The sequence below is a fragment of the Pelodiscus sinensis genome, chromosome 32, assembly GCF_049634645.1.
Source record: "Pelodiscus sinensis isolate JC-2024 chromosome 32, ASM4963464v1, whole genome shotgun sequence".
Classification (NCBI taxonomy): Eukaryota; Metazoa; Chordata; order Testudines; family Trionychidae; genus Pelodiscus; species Pelodiscus sinensis.
In genome coordinates, this window is record NC_134742.1 from 8,834,071 (window position 1) to 8,851,550 (window position 17,480).

The window sequence follows — 17,480 nt, forward strand, 5'->3', positions numbered from 1 at the left end:
TAACTCCGCTGCAGGCCTTGGCCAAGCAGGACTTTGAAGCGACAGAGTGGGAAATGCTCCTGTAGTTTAATGAGATACAATTAAACCTCTCTCACTTTCTACCCCTGACTCGGGGTCCTGCCTTTCAGGTGCTGGTCTCAGCCCTTCTCTCCCTGTGGCCGGATGGGGTTAAAGATCGCTCAGGTCGACCCCGCCTCCTGGCCTGGTTGCACAAGAGCCCCCAGCTGGAATCAATCCAGCCTCCCGCTCCCTCCCCCCTGTTAGCGTTTTGCCCTGTGATGTTACGCAAGGGCAGACCTCGGCCCCGCCGCGGCGCTGTATAAAGTGCGCGCAGCCCTGTGCCGCGCGGCTGCCTCCTCTCCCCTGCACCAGCGCTCGGCTGCAGACCAGCTGCCCGCGGGATCCACGCTGCTCCGTAAGAGACACATTCCCACCCAGCTGGCGAAGCCTCTCTCCTCCCGTGCACACTGAGTCTGCCGAGAGCCCGGGGGGGGGGGGGGAGGAGGCTGCACTGCCAGTCTCTGCACTGGGGCACCCTCTGGGTATTTGGGCAGCCTCCTTCTGGGGCCCTGAGGAAGCACCCCCTCTAGGGCGCACTCTACTGTGCAGGCATTGGGGACCCACTGTTGCTCTGGGGGGCCCTCTGAGCATCTTGGGGGAACCTGGTAGGTTTGGGAGACCTGCCTTGGACACGCCCCTCCCCCCTGTGCTGACAGTGTGGTCCTGTCTCTGTTTGCTGTTGTGGTAGGAGCAGGATGGCTCAGGAGGGGCGATTCCTGACCTGGCTGCTGCTGGTGGCCCTGGGCCTGCTGGGCTGCGGATGTGGAGCGGAACGGGACTGCAGAGTGAGCAGCTTCAAAGTCAAGGAGAACTTCGACAAGGCTCGAGTAGGTGTCCACTTCCCTCCCCACCCGCTAGTGCTGACTCTCCTTTGGATCCAGCCAAATTAAGAACATAAAAACATAAGAACGGCCGTACTGGGTCAGACCAAAGGTCCATCTAGCCCAGTATCCTGTCTGCCGACAGTGGCCAGCACCAGGTGCCCCAGAGAGGGTGGACCAAAGACAATAATCAAGCAATCCGTCTCCTGCCAGCTCTCTCCAGCCCCTGACAAACAGAGGCCAAGGACACCATTTTATCCCCTGTCTAATAGCCTTTTATGGACCTAACCTCCATGAATTTATCCAGCTTCTCTTTAAACTCTATTATAGTCCTAGCTTTCACAGCCTCCTCTGGCAAGGAGTTCCACAGGTTGACTACACGCTGTGTGAAGAAGAACTTTCTTTGATTAGTTTTAAACCTGCTACCCATTCTGCCCACGAGATCCAAAATGTACGATCAAAGTAGAGTAGGGTTGCCAGACGGTTTAACAAAAAATACCGAACCCCCCCCCCCCCCAAAAAAAACAAAACAAAACACTGGGGAAAAAATTCTGTTGAGAAAAAAAAGGGGGAGACCAAAGTTGTTGAGGAAAAAAAATAATTTTTTTTTTAAAAGCATGGCCCCTTTAAGAAACGCCTTTGAGGCTTTTTGGATCTAACAGGCTGCCGGCCACCAGCTGCCATCTTGTCTTCCTGCTCCAGGCCAGACAGCTCCCCTGTGGAACCAGTTAAGCACCTGGGATTTTCGCCTCCTGGCTGGGAAAAAAACAGAAAATACCAGACATTTCAGGTGTCTGGTATTTTCTGAATTTTTTTACTGGACAGGAGGCGAAAATACTGGACTGTCGGGGGTGAATACCGCACACCTGGCAACTCTAAACTAGAGACCCAATCCGGCACCCTCCTGTGCCAAAAGACAGCTTCCAGTGCAGGGCACCACAAACCCAGATCCAGCACATGGGTGCAAGCAGTTTGTGGCCCAGGACCTCAAATTCTGAGGCTTAAATGGGGAATAAGGGTGTGGTCTAAACAAAAAAAAATGGCAGCAGCTTCTCATGTGCGTTCAGTTGTTCTAGTTCTGCTGCAAAATTCTTACACCCCTGTGTGCTGAGTAGTATTACTCTGAGTATTTGTATTTATCATCACAAGCTACAGGAGCTGCCATCCATGTTCTGTTTTTAGACATGAGGGCTGTGTCTACACTGGGCCACTTATTCCGGAAAAGCAGTCGCTTTTCCGGAATAACTTGCCAGCTGTCTACACTGGCCGCTTGCTTTTCCGGAAAAGCAATGACGATCTACTGTAAAATTGTCAGTGTTTTTCCGGAAAAACTATGCTGCTCCCGTTCGAGCAAAAGTCCTTTTCCGGAAAAACTATTCCCTTTTCCAGAAAAACAGTAGTCTTTTCTGCAAAAAAGCCCTGATCACGAAAATGACGATCGGGGCTTTTTTCCGGAAAAGCGCGTCTACATTGGCCACGGACGCTTTTCCAGAAAAAGTGCTTTTCCGGAAAAGCATCCTTCCAATGTAGACGCACTTTTTCCGGAAATACTTATAACGGAAAACTGTTCCGTTTTAAGCATTTCCGGAAAAGGGTGCCAATGTAGACACAGCCTAGAAGTGAGAGGACTGGGGCCAAAGCCCAGCAAGATCCAGCTGCTGAAACTGAGCCTTTATGGTGCTTGTGGTCCTGGGTACATTGTAGCTGAATCATTTTTGTGTGGTGGGCACAATGGAGTTTATTCTGTCATTTGATGGTACGACTTGGAGGCTTGGGGTTAAAGATTGGCAGAGTCCTGCAAAGTCCAGGTCGACCCAGCTTTTATGGCCCTCTCCACCTATTGTGCAGTGACCCAACTTCAAGAATCTTTCCTCTCCCTGCAGTATGCTGGCACCTGGTACGCCATGGCCAAGAAAGACCCGCAGGGGCTGTTCCTGCAGGACAATGTGGTAGCCACGTTTACTGTAGATGAGAATGGACAAATGAGCGCTACCGCCAGGGGCAGAGTCCGGCTGTTCAAGTAGGTTGCCTGGCACCCGCCTGTCTCTCCCCACTTGGCTTCTGCAGAGACCTGACATACTCTGTTCCCCAAAGGCTGGGGGGAGGGAGAGCTCAGTGGTTTGAGCATTGGCTTGTTAAACCCAGGGTGGTGAGCTCAATCCTCGAGGGATCCATTTAGGGATCTGGGGCAAATCCATCAGGGGTGGTACTTAGTCCTGCTCCAAGGGCAGCAGAGTGGAGTTGATGACCTCTCCAGGTCTATATCTCCATATTGTAAAAAGAAAAAAAGGCTCCCACCCATTTTTGTACCCAAGTGTTCCTCACTAACTGACCCCCAAATCCAGGCTATCAGGTGTGAGTTCAGTGTCTTTTTGTCTTGTCCTATTTGCAGTAACTGGGATGTTTGTGCTGACATGGTTGGCTCCTTCACTGACATGGAGGACCCTGCCAAATTCAAGATGAAGTACTGGGGGGTCGCCTCTTATCTCCAGAAGGGAAGTAAGTACTCCTATGAAGTGGGGTGTTTTTACAGCTGGAGACTCAGGTGTGTGTGAGGACCCTGGTTCTTTTTGATGCAGCTGCTTGAAGAAAAAGGGGATTTTTATAGCCACATTAGCTAACACATTGTAACTGCTGCTTGGTGCAATCCCAGAGTGGACAAGCAGTTTCTAGTTTTCACGTGTGTTAGCTGATCAGTGTTTTTCCTAGGGCAGTTAAAGTCTTTGCATGGAAATGCTCATACATTTATTTTCCTTCCAAACTCCACAGTATAGACTAAGATTACCACATGGAAAGAGCTGAAAGAAGTTGAGATTATGAGCTCGTTTTAATTCAGAGCTGCTTTTTATTTGAATATATTAATGTTCTTGGGGAGGGGGGGGGACTAATATCAGATTCCGTTGTCTACAAACTAGATGAGGAGGATTTTCTTGGCTGTTAGCCATTGTGGTTACTTCATGAATACAGGGACTGTCTCTTTTTTTGACAAACTCTCAACATATTAATGCTGATCCCCATTCTTACCTCCTGGCTGTGTCTAGACTGGCCAGTTTTTCCGGAAAATCAGCCGCTTTTCCGGAAAAACTTGCCAGCTGTCTACACTGGCCGCTTGAATTTCCACAAAAGCACTGACTTCCTACTGTAAGAAATCAGTGCTTTTTGCGGAAATACTATGGTGCTCCCGTTCGGGCAAAAGTCCCTTTTGCGCAAAAGGGCCAGTGTAGACAGCTGAGATTTGTTTTCCGCAAAAAAGCCCCGATCGCAAAAATGGCGATCGGGGCTATTTTGCAGAAAAGCGCATCTAGATTGGCCACAGATGCTTTTCCGCAAAAAGTGCTTTTGCGGAAAAGCATCCGTGCCAATCTAGACGCTCTTTTCCGAAAATGCTTTTAACGGAAAACTTTTCCGTTAAAAGCATTTCCGGAAAATCATGCCAGTCTAGATGTAGCCCCTGGGCCAGTGTAGACAGCTGAGATTTGTTTTCCGCAAAAAAGCCCTGATCGCCGACGCACTTTTCCGCAAAAAAGCCCCGATCGCCATTTTTGCGACTTTTGCCTGAACGGGAGCAGCATAGTTTTTCCGGAAAAGCACTGATGATCTTTCATGAGATCGTCAGTGCTTTTCTGGAAATTCAAGTGGCCAGTGTAGACAGCTGGCAAGTTTTTCCGGAAAAGCAGATGATTTTCCGGAAAAACATGCCAGTCTAGACACAGCCCCTGAGTTTAACCCATCTAGGAGAGTGGAAACTCCAGCACGCTACTTGAGGAATCGCCATGAGTGAAAGTGGAAAATGGAAGAGAGGTGGGCTCCAAAGACACAGTTCTCAGGGGATCTTCAGGAAGCCACTGGCCTCTGGCCTGCTGTCCACTTTTTTTGCCAGCTCATTGCTGGCTGCCCCACACTGCAGAGAAGGGAATTCTGTACAATACATTGCTGCAAACTCTGGTCTCCCAAAGAGGGAAAAAGAGGGAGAAGGAGAACCAGGTGTAACCCATCTGGACAGGACAGCCTCCTTCAACTCCATGGAAGCCAGATTCTGTGGATGAGGTTCATGAGGCCCAGGGAATCATGGTGTGGAGTTTGCAACCCTCCCTTTTTAAAACACCCCTGCCCCCTTCCAGATTCATTTCTGTCTATGTAGGAAGGTTAGAGGGGCATTCATTGAATGATAAATAGCCGAGAACTATCTGAAATTCTAACTGCAAATTGTGATTAGGATTTGTGATGCATCTCTTTGCATATGCCTAGCAAATACAAATTTATACGAAACCTAGGAGGCAATAGTATGATATGTTTTTTCCACACAAACAGTATAGAACATTTCTGTGGTAGGAAAACAGCTTTCAAGAAGGTAATGGGACTATGTGAGCGATGAATAATCTGGTACATGACCGGCAGGAAAATATTTATTTGTTCCAGTTTAACCCAGTGGCTTACCACTTTAAGCATTCTGTTTTCAGTCCTTAAAAGATTATATGCACCATGGTACACAAGCGCAACAAGTACAAATATAAGTTCCAATAGGCGGAAGTATTTGCCTTGAAGTATAAAGAAAGTTCCCAAGTAGATTAATTTTGTTGTTAAAATTTTCCCATGGTTCAGGAAAGAAATGAGTGGCATTAAAGTGTCAGGGTATGTCTACATTGCATTCCTCTTCCGAGAGAGGAATGCAAATACAGACACCCGAAATTGCAAATGAAGCGCGGATTTGAATTTCCCGCGCTTAATTTGCATCATTGCAGTCTGCCACTTTTCCCAAATAGTGTCTTTCGAGACAACAAATGCGATCCCCACGGGGTTATTTCAAGAGAAAACCCTTCCTTTGAAATAACCCTTACTCCTCAAAAAATGAGATTTATGGGTTATTTCGAAGAAGGGTTTTCTCTCAAAATAACCCCGCAGGGACCTCGTTTGTTGTCTCGAAAGACACTATTCCGGAAAAGCGGCAGACCGCGATTATGCAAATGAAGCATGGGAAATTCAAATCCGCGCTTCATTTGCAATTTCGGGCATCTGCATTTGCATTCCTCTCTTGGAAGAGAAATGCAATGTAGACATGTCCTCTCAGAATCCAACATTACATTTTCTTAGTTTTATCACAGTGTCCATCAATTTAATTGGGGTTGGTCCTGTCTTGGGCAGGGGGCTGGACTTGATGACCTCCTGAGGTCTCTTCCAGCTCTATGATTCTAAGATTAGGGTCATTATGGACTATTTGCAATCGTTACTACTAAACTATGGTATTCTTCGGTGACTGGGTATTCACCAAATTATCTTTAGGTTAATCTCTCCTTTTACCTCTCTCTTCCTCCCACTTTCCCTATGGTTTCTTCCAGATGATGATCACTGGGTGGTGGACACAGATTACGACACTTATGCCCTTCATTATTCCTGCCGCCTACTAAATGATGATGGCACCTGTGCTGATAGTTACTCCTTTGTGTTCTCCCGGGACCTGAAGGGATTGTCACCAGAGGCACAGAGAATTGTCAGACAAAGGCAGGTCGACCTCTGCTTGGACAGAAAATACAGACTTATTATACATAATGGTAAGAATTTTTTTTTTCAGAGAAGATGTATTCGGGAAGGGAAATGACTGCCATGCTAGAAAGCTCTTTCTCTGATGGGCAGGGATGGTAGAAAGAGCTGTACTTATTGACTGTGATATGATCTTATTTTCTTACTGCAAACTCAGAGTCTCCAATATACAATAAAACTCCAATTGTCCGGCATTCAGTGGTCCGGCACTCCCGATAGTCCGGCACCACCTGGAACCCGGAAGTGCTCCGGACAGCCGGACAATTGGAGCTGCTCGGTACCGCTTCCCCAAGTCTGCTGCTGCCGCTGCTGAAACTGACCAGCTGCAGACTTGGGGAAGCTGCAGAGCAGAGCAGAGCAGCTGGGGTGCTGCCGGGCGCCGAGCAGGGAGGTGATGGGCGGCACTGAGGGACCAATTGGGCACCGCTCTGCCGGCTGCTTCCCCAAGTCCGCTGCTGGTCAGTTTCAGCAGTGGCAGACTTGGGGAAGCCATGGGGCAGAGCGGCTGGGGTGCTGCCGGGTTGGTCCCTCAGCGCCGCTCAGGTTGGCCCCACGGCTGCCGGGTTGGGGTGCTGCCAGGTTGGCCCCACGCTGCGCCGTTCCCCGCCTGCCCCCCCCAACCCATCACAGCCCCCCTGCCAGAGTACCTCCTGATACTCTGGTATATCCGATTATCCAGCACCTCCTGGGTCCCAAAGGTGCCGGATTATCAGAAGTCTGCTGTACCTGTCACTTTTACTGTAGTATTGTTTCTATGAGCCTGGGCTCATCAGTTAACGTTCAAAGTTACATGCAGGCTCCCAGTGCGCCCCAGATCCCAGGGAGCCTCCATGTAACTTTGAACGTTAACCGATGCAGCAGTGCAAGAAAGCAGGCAGGAGTCAGTATACATGGGGAGCCAGCTTAAAAACCAGCACCCCTAGGCACACTGATTCCCAGGGAACCATCTGTCCATGCATTTGAACATCCCTAGTGGAAACTACTGAAGAGAGTTGCAAAACACCTAGGCTACGTCTACACTGGCAAGATTTTGTGCAAATACTTTTAACAGAAGAGTTTTTCCGTTAAAAGTATTTGCACAACAGAGCGTCTATACTGGCATGTGCTTTTGCGCAAAAGCATCCATGCCAGTGTAGACGCTCTCTTGCGCAAGAAAGCTCCGATGGCTATTTTAGCCATTGGGCTTTCTTGTGCAAGAAATTAACATTGCGGTCTACACAGGCCTCTTGCGCAAGAATACTTGCACAAGAGGGCTTATCCCTAAGCGGGAGCGTCAGAGTATTTGCATAAGAAGCGCTGATTTCGTACATTAGAACGTCAGTGTTCTTGTGCAAATACTCGCAGCCAGTGTAGATTTTGCGCAAAAAATCTTGCCAGTGAAGACACAGCCCTAGATTAATACAACCTAAAAGGGACAAAATCATCAGAGCTTCTGTAAAGAAAAATTATGTCTCTAGTTTATTAGAAATATTTTGCTGTGTCAGCAAAATACAAGGCAGAGGAGAACTGTGGCTATAATTTCTTTAGACTTTTAAAAAGCCTTTGACAGAGTCCCTCACAAGACCCTGCTACAGAAAGTCAATAGTCACGGGCTACATCTGCACTATGAGCCAGGGGTGTGATTCTCAGATTACACAGATGTGTTAGTAGTTTGTGGAAGGATATGCTCTCATTCAAGCAGAAATTAATTCAGGGAAGGCCTGTGGTCTGTGTTATAGAGGAGACCAGACTAGATGATCCGAGTGATCCCTTCTGGCTCACAATTTATGAATCTACTTGCAGAGTTACCCGACGTTGTCTGGGTCCTTCAGGACCGGGCCTTGGGAATGTAAGGGGGTATAGTAGGCTGGGGGGCAGGGGCCTGTTCTCAGGCCACCCTTCCTCCCCACCTGCCTTGGGCTTTTTCTTCACCTCCAGCCCACTCCTCTAGGGCCTGTTCGCCATCCCCGCCCCCGCCCCGGCCACCCCTCCAGCTGTCAGGGGGCTGGTCTCTCCCCACCCTCCAGCGCTGTGGCCAAGGGCTGGGATGGAGGGAAAGGGTTTGGGGTGGGGGGAGGGGGGCTACTTACTGGTGTGTGGGCAGAGCTCCAGCCCTGCTGGCCACTCCCTTGGTGGTATGGTTGACCCCCAGTGGCCACTCTCAATGCAGCATCCCTCTGAACAATAGCCCCTCCCTTTGCATGTTATGGAAAACTGTCCTTTTCCCAGGGCTTCCAGTTCTCCTGGCAGAACCAAACCCTGACCTTGTTTTAAGTTAGAAGGGGAAGCTGCAAACTAAATTTGGTGGCCCTAGCTCTTAGGCTGTGTCTACACTGCACCCCTTTTCCGGAAAAGGGATACAGATGAGACAAGTCGCAATTGCAAATGAAGCGGGGATTTAAATTTTCCCTGTTACATTTGTATAAACATGGCCTTTATAAATAAAGCCTTTTCCGAAAGATCCCTTATTCCTCTTAAAATCAGGCATAAGGGACCTTTCGGAAAAGGCTTTATTTTCCAAAAGATCCCCGTCTAGACTGGCGCTTTTTTCCAGCAAAGCCCTGAGCCGGAAAAAAGCGGCAGCCATGTTCATGCAAATGGAGCGGGGAAAATTTAAATCCCGCTGCATTTGCAATTCCGACTTCTCTCATCTGCATCCCTTTTCCGGAAAAGGGGTGCAGTGTAGACACAGCCTTACTGTTTACAAGTTCTTGAAAAAAGGGAATTACAGACAGACATACTCTAAAATGAATGATAGATTAATATACGTTATATATCTAATTATATATTAATCTAATCTATGGCTAGATGAGCAAAGATTAATATACATAGTTAATTTTCAGGCTGACCCCACAAAGACCTATTAGGACCGGGGATATTCAATATATTTAGCAGTGATCTGGAAAAGGTGGGTGGAACAAAATGTAAATTAATGTTGTCTATAATGAAAATCAGAATCATAGAATACTAGAACTGGAAGGGACCTTGCGAGGTCATCAAGACCAGGAGACCAAGCACATCTAGATCAGGGGTGGAGACCAGCAGGCCCAGGGGCCAGATGTGGCCCCTGGCTTGCCTGGATCTGGCCCCCAAGAATCAGCCCTCCCCGCCCCCAGCACTGGGAAGTCCCTGCTGGTGCTCCAGTCCCCCTACTGGCCTATTGTGGGGCTGAAGCATACAAAATCTACTAGGCTGGGCCCCTTTAGGTTCCCCACCCCTGATCTAGATCATCCCTGATACATATTTATAGAAATGTAGCTGAGTTAGTCTGGTCTTGCTGAAATAAAAGTCAGAACTATGCAGCGCTTTAAAGACTAACAAGATGGTTTATTAGGTGATGAGCTTTCGGGGGCCAGACCCACTTCCTCAGATCAAGTTGTGGAAGAAAATTGGCACAACCATATATACCAAAGGGATACAATCAAAAAAAGTGAACACATATGAAATTGACAAATACATGTTTATCCAACCTGCTCTTAAATATCTCCAGTGATGGAGATTCCACAAATTCCACAGACAATTTACTCCAATGTATTTCCGCAAAAACACTGACAATCTTACATGAGATCTAGTGATAGAGATGTAGCCGTGTTAGTCTGGTGTAGCTGAAACAAAATACAGGACTATGTAGCACTTTAAAGACTAACAAGATGGTTTATTAGATGATGAGCTTTCATGGGCCAGACCCACTTCCTCAGATCAAATAATGGAAGAAAATAGTCACAACCATATATACCAAAGGATACAATTAAAAAAAAATGAACACATATGAAAAGGACAAATCACATTACAGAACAGAAGGGGGATGTGGGGGGGGGGGGAGGAAGGTGAATGCCAGTGAGTTAATGATATTAGAGGTGGGGGTTGTGACTATTTTCTTCCATTATTTGATCTGAGGAAGTGGGTCTGGCCCACGAAAGCTCATCATCTAATAAACCATCTTGTTAGTCTTTAAAGTGCTACATTCAATCGGCCAGTGTAGACAGCTGGCCAGTTTTTCCGGAAAAGCGGCTGATTTTCTGGAAAAACTGGCCAGTCTAGACACAGCCTGAGAGTATTCCTAATGGCAATAAAACCATCCCAGATATTTACATTGACCATGGAACTGGTTGCTGAGCAAGTTATTACTTCACTGTAACCAGGACATTGCAATTAGGACTTGTATTAGCATGTATTAAAAGTGAAATACATGTGTGTGCAGTAGGAAAGTCTGTTGCTAATATTTTTGAGATCTTAAATGAAAAGTCTGGTAAATCTTGCTGAAGTAAATATATTTTGTGGGTGAATCTGTGTTAAAGAGCAGTGAGTTCTAAAATGCTGAACCTGCCATGGCTGAAGTCATTATCCTTGTGGTAATTGCTGCTTCTGGACGTGGCTGGCATGTCCCTGCAGCCCCTGAGAAAGTCAGAGCAGAGAGTTCTCCACCTGCTGCCCTGGCCTGTGAACACCACACCTGCAGCTCCCATCGATCAATAATGGAGAACTGTGGCCAGTAGAAGCTGTGGGGTCAGTGCCTGTAGATCAGGGGCATCGTGTGGAGCCACTGTTGTATATGTCAACTGCTTGGCCTTCTTGGCCTTAGCATTACTGTCTGAAATAAATGAAACAGGTCTGATTACTTTCTGTCTGATGTTAAGGTAAAAATCCTTTGGAATTATGTGGTACAGGTCTAAAGAGCAGAAAAACCTTGCAAATAATAGACTGATAAGTGTAAGACCACTTTAAAGGAAATACATTTACACTCCCTTTAAATTTGGTATTTTTTATATTTCTAGTGCTGATTCAGAAACATCATTAATTTTATTTTGTTTGTTTCAGGATTCTGCTCTTGAAGAGTTTTGAAAGTATGGAAACAAATCATGTAACTTCAATGCAGATGTAAAGTTTACAGAGTGACTGTTGTAAATCTTTAAAGCAGTTTCTCAGACTTAAAATATATTTATCTGTAGCTCACTCTGTCAATAAACCAATGCAACTTTTAATAAATGTGAATAACAGGGAATGCATAAAGTGTAAATATAGAGAGAAGATGGTTTATTGGTAACACCATTATTGTACTGCAGTATTTAGGAAAGGAATCCAGGTGGTGGTATTTAAGTATGTAAGCTTTCATGGTTTTGTTATTGGTTTTTTACTTTGTCCAATAATTTTTCAGGCACACTTTTAAAAATCCCATATTACCTATTTAATTTTAAAATGCCATCTTGGCTTATTGCATCTTCTTTATTGGATTCCCTGGAAAGCAAAATAGTATTTAACAACAAAAGCAAATTCGTTGACCACCTCAGAGAATAGTTTTATTTTATTACACTTCATACTGGACTGAAGATGTGTAAAAATACACAATTTGTAATTACCCTATTCTTACACCTTAAGAAAAATAAACATTTCTATCTTCTGTAACACTGAGTCCATCAAAAATGGTGCCCGACATTAACTAGTTCTAAGGACCTCAGTCTGGTAGTCATGCTGAGTTCGTTCTTCTTGTGTTCATCACCCATTTTGCACTTGAAAGTATAAAGATATGAAAGTCACATTCAGCCCTCAATTAGCCTTGAAATCCCACTGCTTTCAAATAATACTTTAGGTTATTTCACTGATGTAAACCCACTGATTTTTACACAAGTGTGATTGACTGGGACTGGAGTATAGCTAACCATCCTGTTGATGCACAAGAAACAGAATCCAGCTCACTCTTTTATAGCATTTTGAATCTCTAAGGTAAATAGGGGTATGTCTACAGTGTTGTTAGGATATGCAACTTCAGCTACGTCAATTGCATAGCTGAAGTTGAAGTAGCTTAACTCAATTTTTGGCGCTGTCTACACTGCAGGAAGTCAAAGGAAGAACTCTCTTCCTTCGACTTCCCTTACTTCTCATGAAGGCAGGGTTACCGGCATTGACCGAGTACCCCATCACATTCCATAATGATTTCAGGGTAGCTTGCTTTGTCGACAGAACTGGATGTAGTCTAGACGCTCTTTGTCGACAGAAGCTTTTGTTGACAGTATCTGTCGACAAAGCCTGTAGTCTAGACGTACCCCTAAGGTGAAGCACCCACCTCTCTTCCAGGGTCCACATTCTGAGGCTGCCCAACCCAGCATCTTCAGCAGAAGGAAAATATCGCTAATATAGCTAGACACATTTCCACACTTGGGGGAGATACAAAATAGCAGTTTTCTTCCTTTTTGCAATAATCATCTTATGTCCTGAAATGGTGGAATTGGTTATCTTCACGCCTTTCTCCTAGCTTGGGTGTAGCTACACAGGTGACTGATGATATAGCAGATTAGGCAGACATCAAGATTGTTGATAATTCACAACTGCTTTCTCATGCAAGCATCTTTACACTCCCCATTTTCCTTTATGCATGAAGCACCTTTCCTGAACAGACAGACAAATGCAACCACCTTCAGATCTCATCCAAATCCATCTCTGCTATCATGCCCATAAGATCATTTGATAGACTCTCACTCTCTCACTTCAGCCATTTATAATAATAGCTTCATGCCTTAACATGTATATATGTATATAATAATTAGGGCTGTCAAGCGATTTAAAAAAACGTTAAAAATGTAATCGTGATTAATCGTGTACGCCTCCCCAGCATTTCCAAGGGACAGAGCCGCACGGAGCCTGGGATCAGCTGGAGTCCCCAGCTGACCCCGGGCTCAGTGCAGTGCTGCACCTTGAAAACACAGCGACAGCTCCTAACGCACTGCCTCTTCGAAACACCCTGGCAACGTTTCAAAGGGGAAGTGCTGCAGAGATGCCTGCGATTAACACGTTAAAATTGTGCTCTGCATGAATCGCAGGCGTTAACGCTAGTTAATTGACAGCCCGATAATCAGTATATTTGAGTCCTAGTCAAAAGAGTCCTGTTTAAAATCTCAGCCCCTGCCGTGGGCAGCACAGGCCTGGAGGGGGGTAGACTCTCCTGTGGGCAGTGCAGAGTTCCGGGGGGCGCAGCACTAGAATCAGATGTGGGGGGAGGATCAGTCCCAGCCCCAAGAGGAAAAGAGGGTGGCTTGGGTGAGCCCTGCTGGGGTGGGACAGCTTGGGCAAGTGTCGTTCCCCCCCAAGGTTGTTTTATTTTAAAACATATGTTCACGTGGGAGGGGTGTCAGGATCTTTGCTTCTCGTGCAGCTTCAGCTTTTTTTTCCTTTCCCACGGCTTCGTTTTTCTGTGCGCCCTGCAGGTCGCATTCCTGCGCCTTCCCAGAGACCGCTCAGGCGGGTTGCTGCCCGCTGTGATTAACGCCAAGTTAATTTTTTTAACGCGTTCGTTCTGACCGGCGTTAATCACAGGCATTAACGCCTCTTATTTGACAGTCCTAGCACGGGTGCTTTGCAGCACTGTCACTTGCTGCGCTGGGGCGGCGGGGGGGGGGTGTTTCACAACCCCCTAAGCTGGAAAGTGACAGCGCTGCCAAGTGCCCGGGCAGACTGAGCCCCTGGCAAGGCAGGAGCCTTACAACTGGCCCAGGGTTTTGGCTCCCGGAGAATGGCCCAAGAATGGGAACAGCTGAGGAACTAGAGAGCACTGCACATAGGGTTGCCAGGTGTCCAGTTTTTGGACCCTCTGTCCATTAAAAAAATCCAGAAAATACCAGACATGTACAATGTCCAGTGTTTTCTGACTGGGTGCTGGATGGAAGCCGGGCTGGGGTGGGGAGAGTGGCTGGGAGGCGGGGCACGATTGGCGCCGGGAGCTCTGGTTGCATGTGAGGAAGAGGGGCAGTGCGCTCCGTGCTCCCGTGCGCTGGTCAAGTGCGTGGTGGAGCCGCAGCCGGACTGACTCGCACGTCGCTGGGACCGTGCGCGGGACAGGCAGCGCCCTGGGATCGGCACTGCCCGGATCCGTCCCGCTCCCCGCCGCCGATTCGCTTCCCCTCCGGACGGCCGGTTGGTTCTCCCCCACTTCTCTTCGCAATCTTCCGAGGCCAGCTCTGCCTCCCGCCCCCTTCCTTCTGTACCGCTGCCGTCCAAGCTGGACACCTCAGCAGAGGCTGCTGCTCTGTGGTCCCCACGTGGAGCAGGCAGCCCTGCCAGCAGCAACGCAGAAGGAAAGGTGGCAAGAAAATGCAGGGCCCCCCTGCCTTCTGCACTCCTGCTGGCGTTGGCTTTGACTTCAGAGCTGGGTGTCCTGTCAGTGCCCCCCACGCTCTAGCTGCCCAGCAAGGCTGCCATCTGAGCTGGGCACCTCACCAGCAGCCACTGCTCTGCTGCCGCCCAGGTCCAAAGGCAGTTCCTCTGCCTGCAGCACTGCAGAGGGAAGGGTGGAGATACCAGACCAGCCCCCCGCCCTGCTGCTGCTGGCAGTGGCGCTGACTTTGGAGCTAGACGTCCTGTCAGTGCCTGCCACTCCCCTGCCCTTCAGGGTGCCGAGCCAGGCTGCCCCCAGACCTTCTGTGCCTATGCCGGGGGCAGACGGCCTTGTGCATACGGTGGCCATGCTCTTCTATCTCCCAGCTTAGACCGGAGAGTCAGGGCCGGCAGCGGCACAGAAGGGAGGTGGTGATGCCAGACCAGCTCCCCTCTCTCCTGCGCTGCTGCTGGCAGTGGGGTTGCCATCCAGGTTGGGTACCTGACCACTGCCGCGCCCCCTCCCCCTCCGCCCGTCAATCCCTTAGTAAGCAGCGCGGCCACCAGCAGTGATGCACAAGGAAGAGAGGCAATGCCGCACCAGGCCGCCCTCCTTTCTGCACTGCTGCTGGGGTGGCGCTGCCTTTACAGCTGCCCCCGTTGGCAGACAGAGCCGCCTCCATCAGGGGAGCAGAAGGCAGGGCAGCGACGCCATCGAATGCCAGCCTGCGTTCTTCCCTGCTGCTGGTGGCCATGCTGCCTTCCAAGCCAGACGCCTGGCCAGGGGCTGCCACCCTGCAGCCTCCCAGTGTGGAATTCAGCGCTGCCAGCAGTAAGTTCATTAAGGAAATACTTCTCAGATAGTCGAGACAACTAGTTGATCTCCCCTCCCGCTGCCTCTATCAGATAGAGGAAGCAAAGTGTGTGTGGGGGGGAGAATGGGTACTTCAAAGTGGCAGCACCACGTGAAGCTGGGGGTCAGCCAGGAACTCTGAGCCCCCCGCTGACACCAGCCTCCAGGAGGGCGCTTCCGCTTTGAAATACACCAGGGTATGTCTACACTGCCACCCTAATTCGAACTAGGGTGGCTAATGTAGGCATTTGAAGTTGGAACGAGGTGTACCGGTAGTTCCAATTAGAGAGCCTAATTCGAACTACCTCCTCCGGGCTGCGTGTAGCCGCGGGCACGGAGTCCGCACTATGGGGGATTTAAAAATGGCGGCGCCCGGCAGGATGCAAATGAAGGCCGGGATATTTAAATCCCGGGCTTCATTTGCAACTTCGAATGCCTACATTAGCCACCCTAGTTCGAACTAGGGTGGCAGTGTAGACATACCCCCAAGAGCCTACGGGCACTTCCCGCCGGCCCCAGGCAGCACACGGAGTTCTAATTTTCAAATGCGAAAGAGCCCCCGCTGTGGCTCTCGTACATTTCAAAGTGCAGAAGTGCCCGTTGATTAGTCAAGTAGCCAATGGAAATTCCAGCCCCTGCTCGCTGAATAAATGAATCGATATTGAACATCCTTAGCCAGCGGCAGCGGCGCAGAAGGAAGGGAGGCAAAGCTGCACCAGGCCACCTGCCTTCTGCGCTGCTACCGGCCACAGCACTGACTGTCTGGCTGCCCGGCGTGAGAGGTGGCGCCGCCGCCAGCAATGGCTGAGAAGGAAAAGGGATGTCAGACAAGGAGTCATAGAACAAACGTGTCACCGCGTCAGACCACAGCAATTCCACGCTTATTGGATAGTCCTCGGGGGCGGGGCCAGCAGCCAGTGCATTCCTGCCCCACTCCTGGGCTGTGTGTAGATTGCATCCCTTTTCCGGAAAAGGGATGCAAATTAGACACATCGCAATTGCAAATGAAGCGGGGATTTAAATCTTCCCCGCTTCATTTGCATAAACATGGCTGCCCCTTTTTTTCCGGCTCGGGGCTTTGCCGGAGAAAAGCGCCAGTCTAGATGGGGATCTTTCGGAAAATAAAGCCTTTTCCGAAAGATCCCTTATTCCTCTTAAAATCAGGACAGGAGGGGTGGGCAGGGACACTCAGTTCCACAGAGCCAGTGCTCATGGAGAACCAACTTTTAAGTTGGTTCCCTCCAAGCACTGGCTCCTGCCTCCCCCCCCCCCGCCCCCTTTGCCTTGGCCTCCACATTGCTGCATCTCTATCTGAGGCAGCAGCACAGGGCTAGGAGACCAGGCAGCTCTGTGGGATCCGGTCCTCATGGGGAGCCGGCACCGGCTCCCACCTCCACTCCCCCTTGCTGTCTGTGATACCGAAGCAGCCAGGGGAGGGGTGCGTGTAGTCGGCAGGATTAACCAATAAACCCAGGCATGTCGGTTAATCGCGTGGTCAACAACACGTTGGCATCCCTAGTTTGTGCTGCTGCTGCTGCTGGCGCTACCCTCTGAAGTAGGCTCCTGCCAGTGGCACCCTGTCTATGGACACCCCGTTTGGGAGGCAGAGCTGCCACCAGCCACGGTGCCGAAGGCAGTGCTGCAATCCTGCCCCCTGCTGCTCTTCCTGCTGTACTGCTGTTGGGAACAGCACTGACAGCCGAGCAGGGCAGCCAGAGAGTCGTGGCTGCATGCAGGACACCCAGCTTGGAAGACAGGGCCACCTCCAGCAGTGGCATAGAAGTAGGAGTGACAACACCACACGATGCCACCCCTCCTTCTGTGCCGCTGCTGGTAGGGACGCTGTCATCTGAGCCGGGCACTGCCACATAAAAGTCATATGTGGGTCCTGCAGCTTAGCAGGCCTAGGATGGAAGTTTCCATCCCCGCTGTACCCACCTTAGCATTGTATGGGACGCTGCAAGACCAAACAGCATGCCTTGAGCTGGGAAACCGCTAAGCGGTAAATAAGTTTGACCTCAGTCTCAGCCCATAAGAGTGATAAGCATGGCATTGAGCCAGGTACGCGCACACCCGGTAAACAGCTGGGCTGTGTCTACACTGGCCACTTATTCCGGAAAATCAGCCGCTTTTCCGGAATAACT

The 17,480-nt window shown here is 49.2% G+C and overlaps 1 protein-coding gene across 1 annotated transcript; it reads left to right on the forward strand.

Moving 5' to 3' along the window:
• Positions 1-260: 260 nt before the first annotated feature.
• Positions 261-11,801, forward strand: LOC102456489 (retinol-binding protein 4-like). Its single transcript, XM_075914116.1, has 6 exons — positions 261-415; positions 749-887; positions 2,765-2,901; positions 3,274-3,380; positions 6,218-6,430; positions 11,217-11,801. Exons 2-6 carry the CDS (start codon positions 756-758, stop codon positions 11,228-11,230), a joined length of 603 nt encoding a protein of 200 aa, XP_075770231.1. The 5' UTR covers positions 261-415; positions 749-755; the 3' UTR covers positions 11,231-11,801.
• Positions 11,802-17,480: the final 5,679 nt, after the last annotated feature.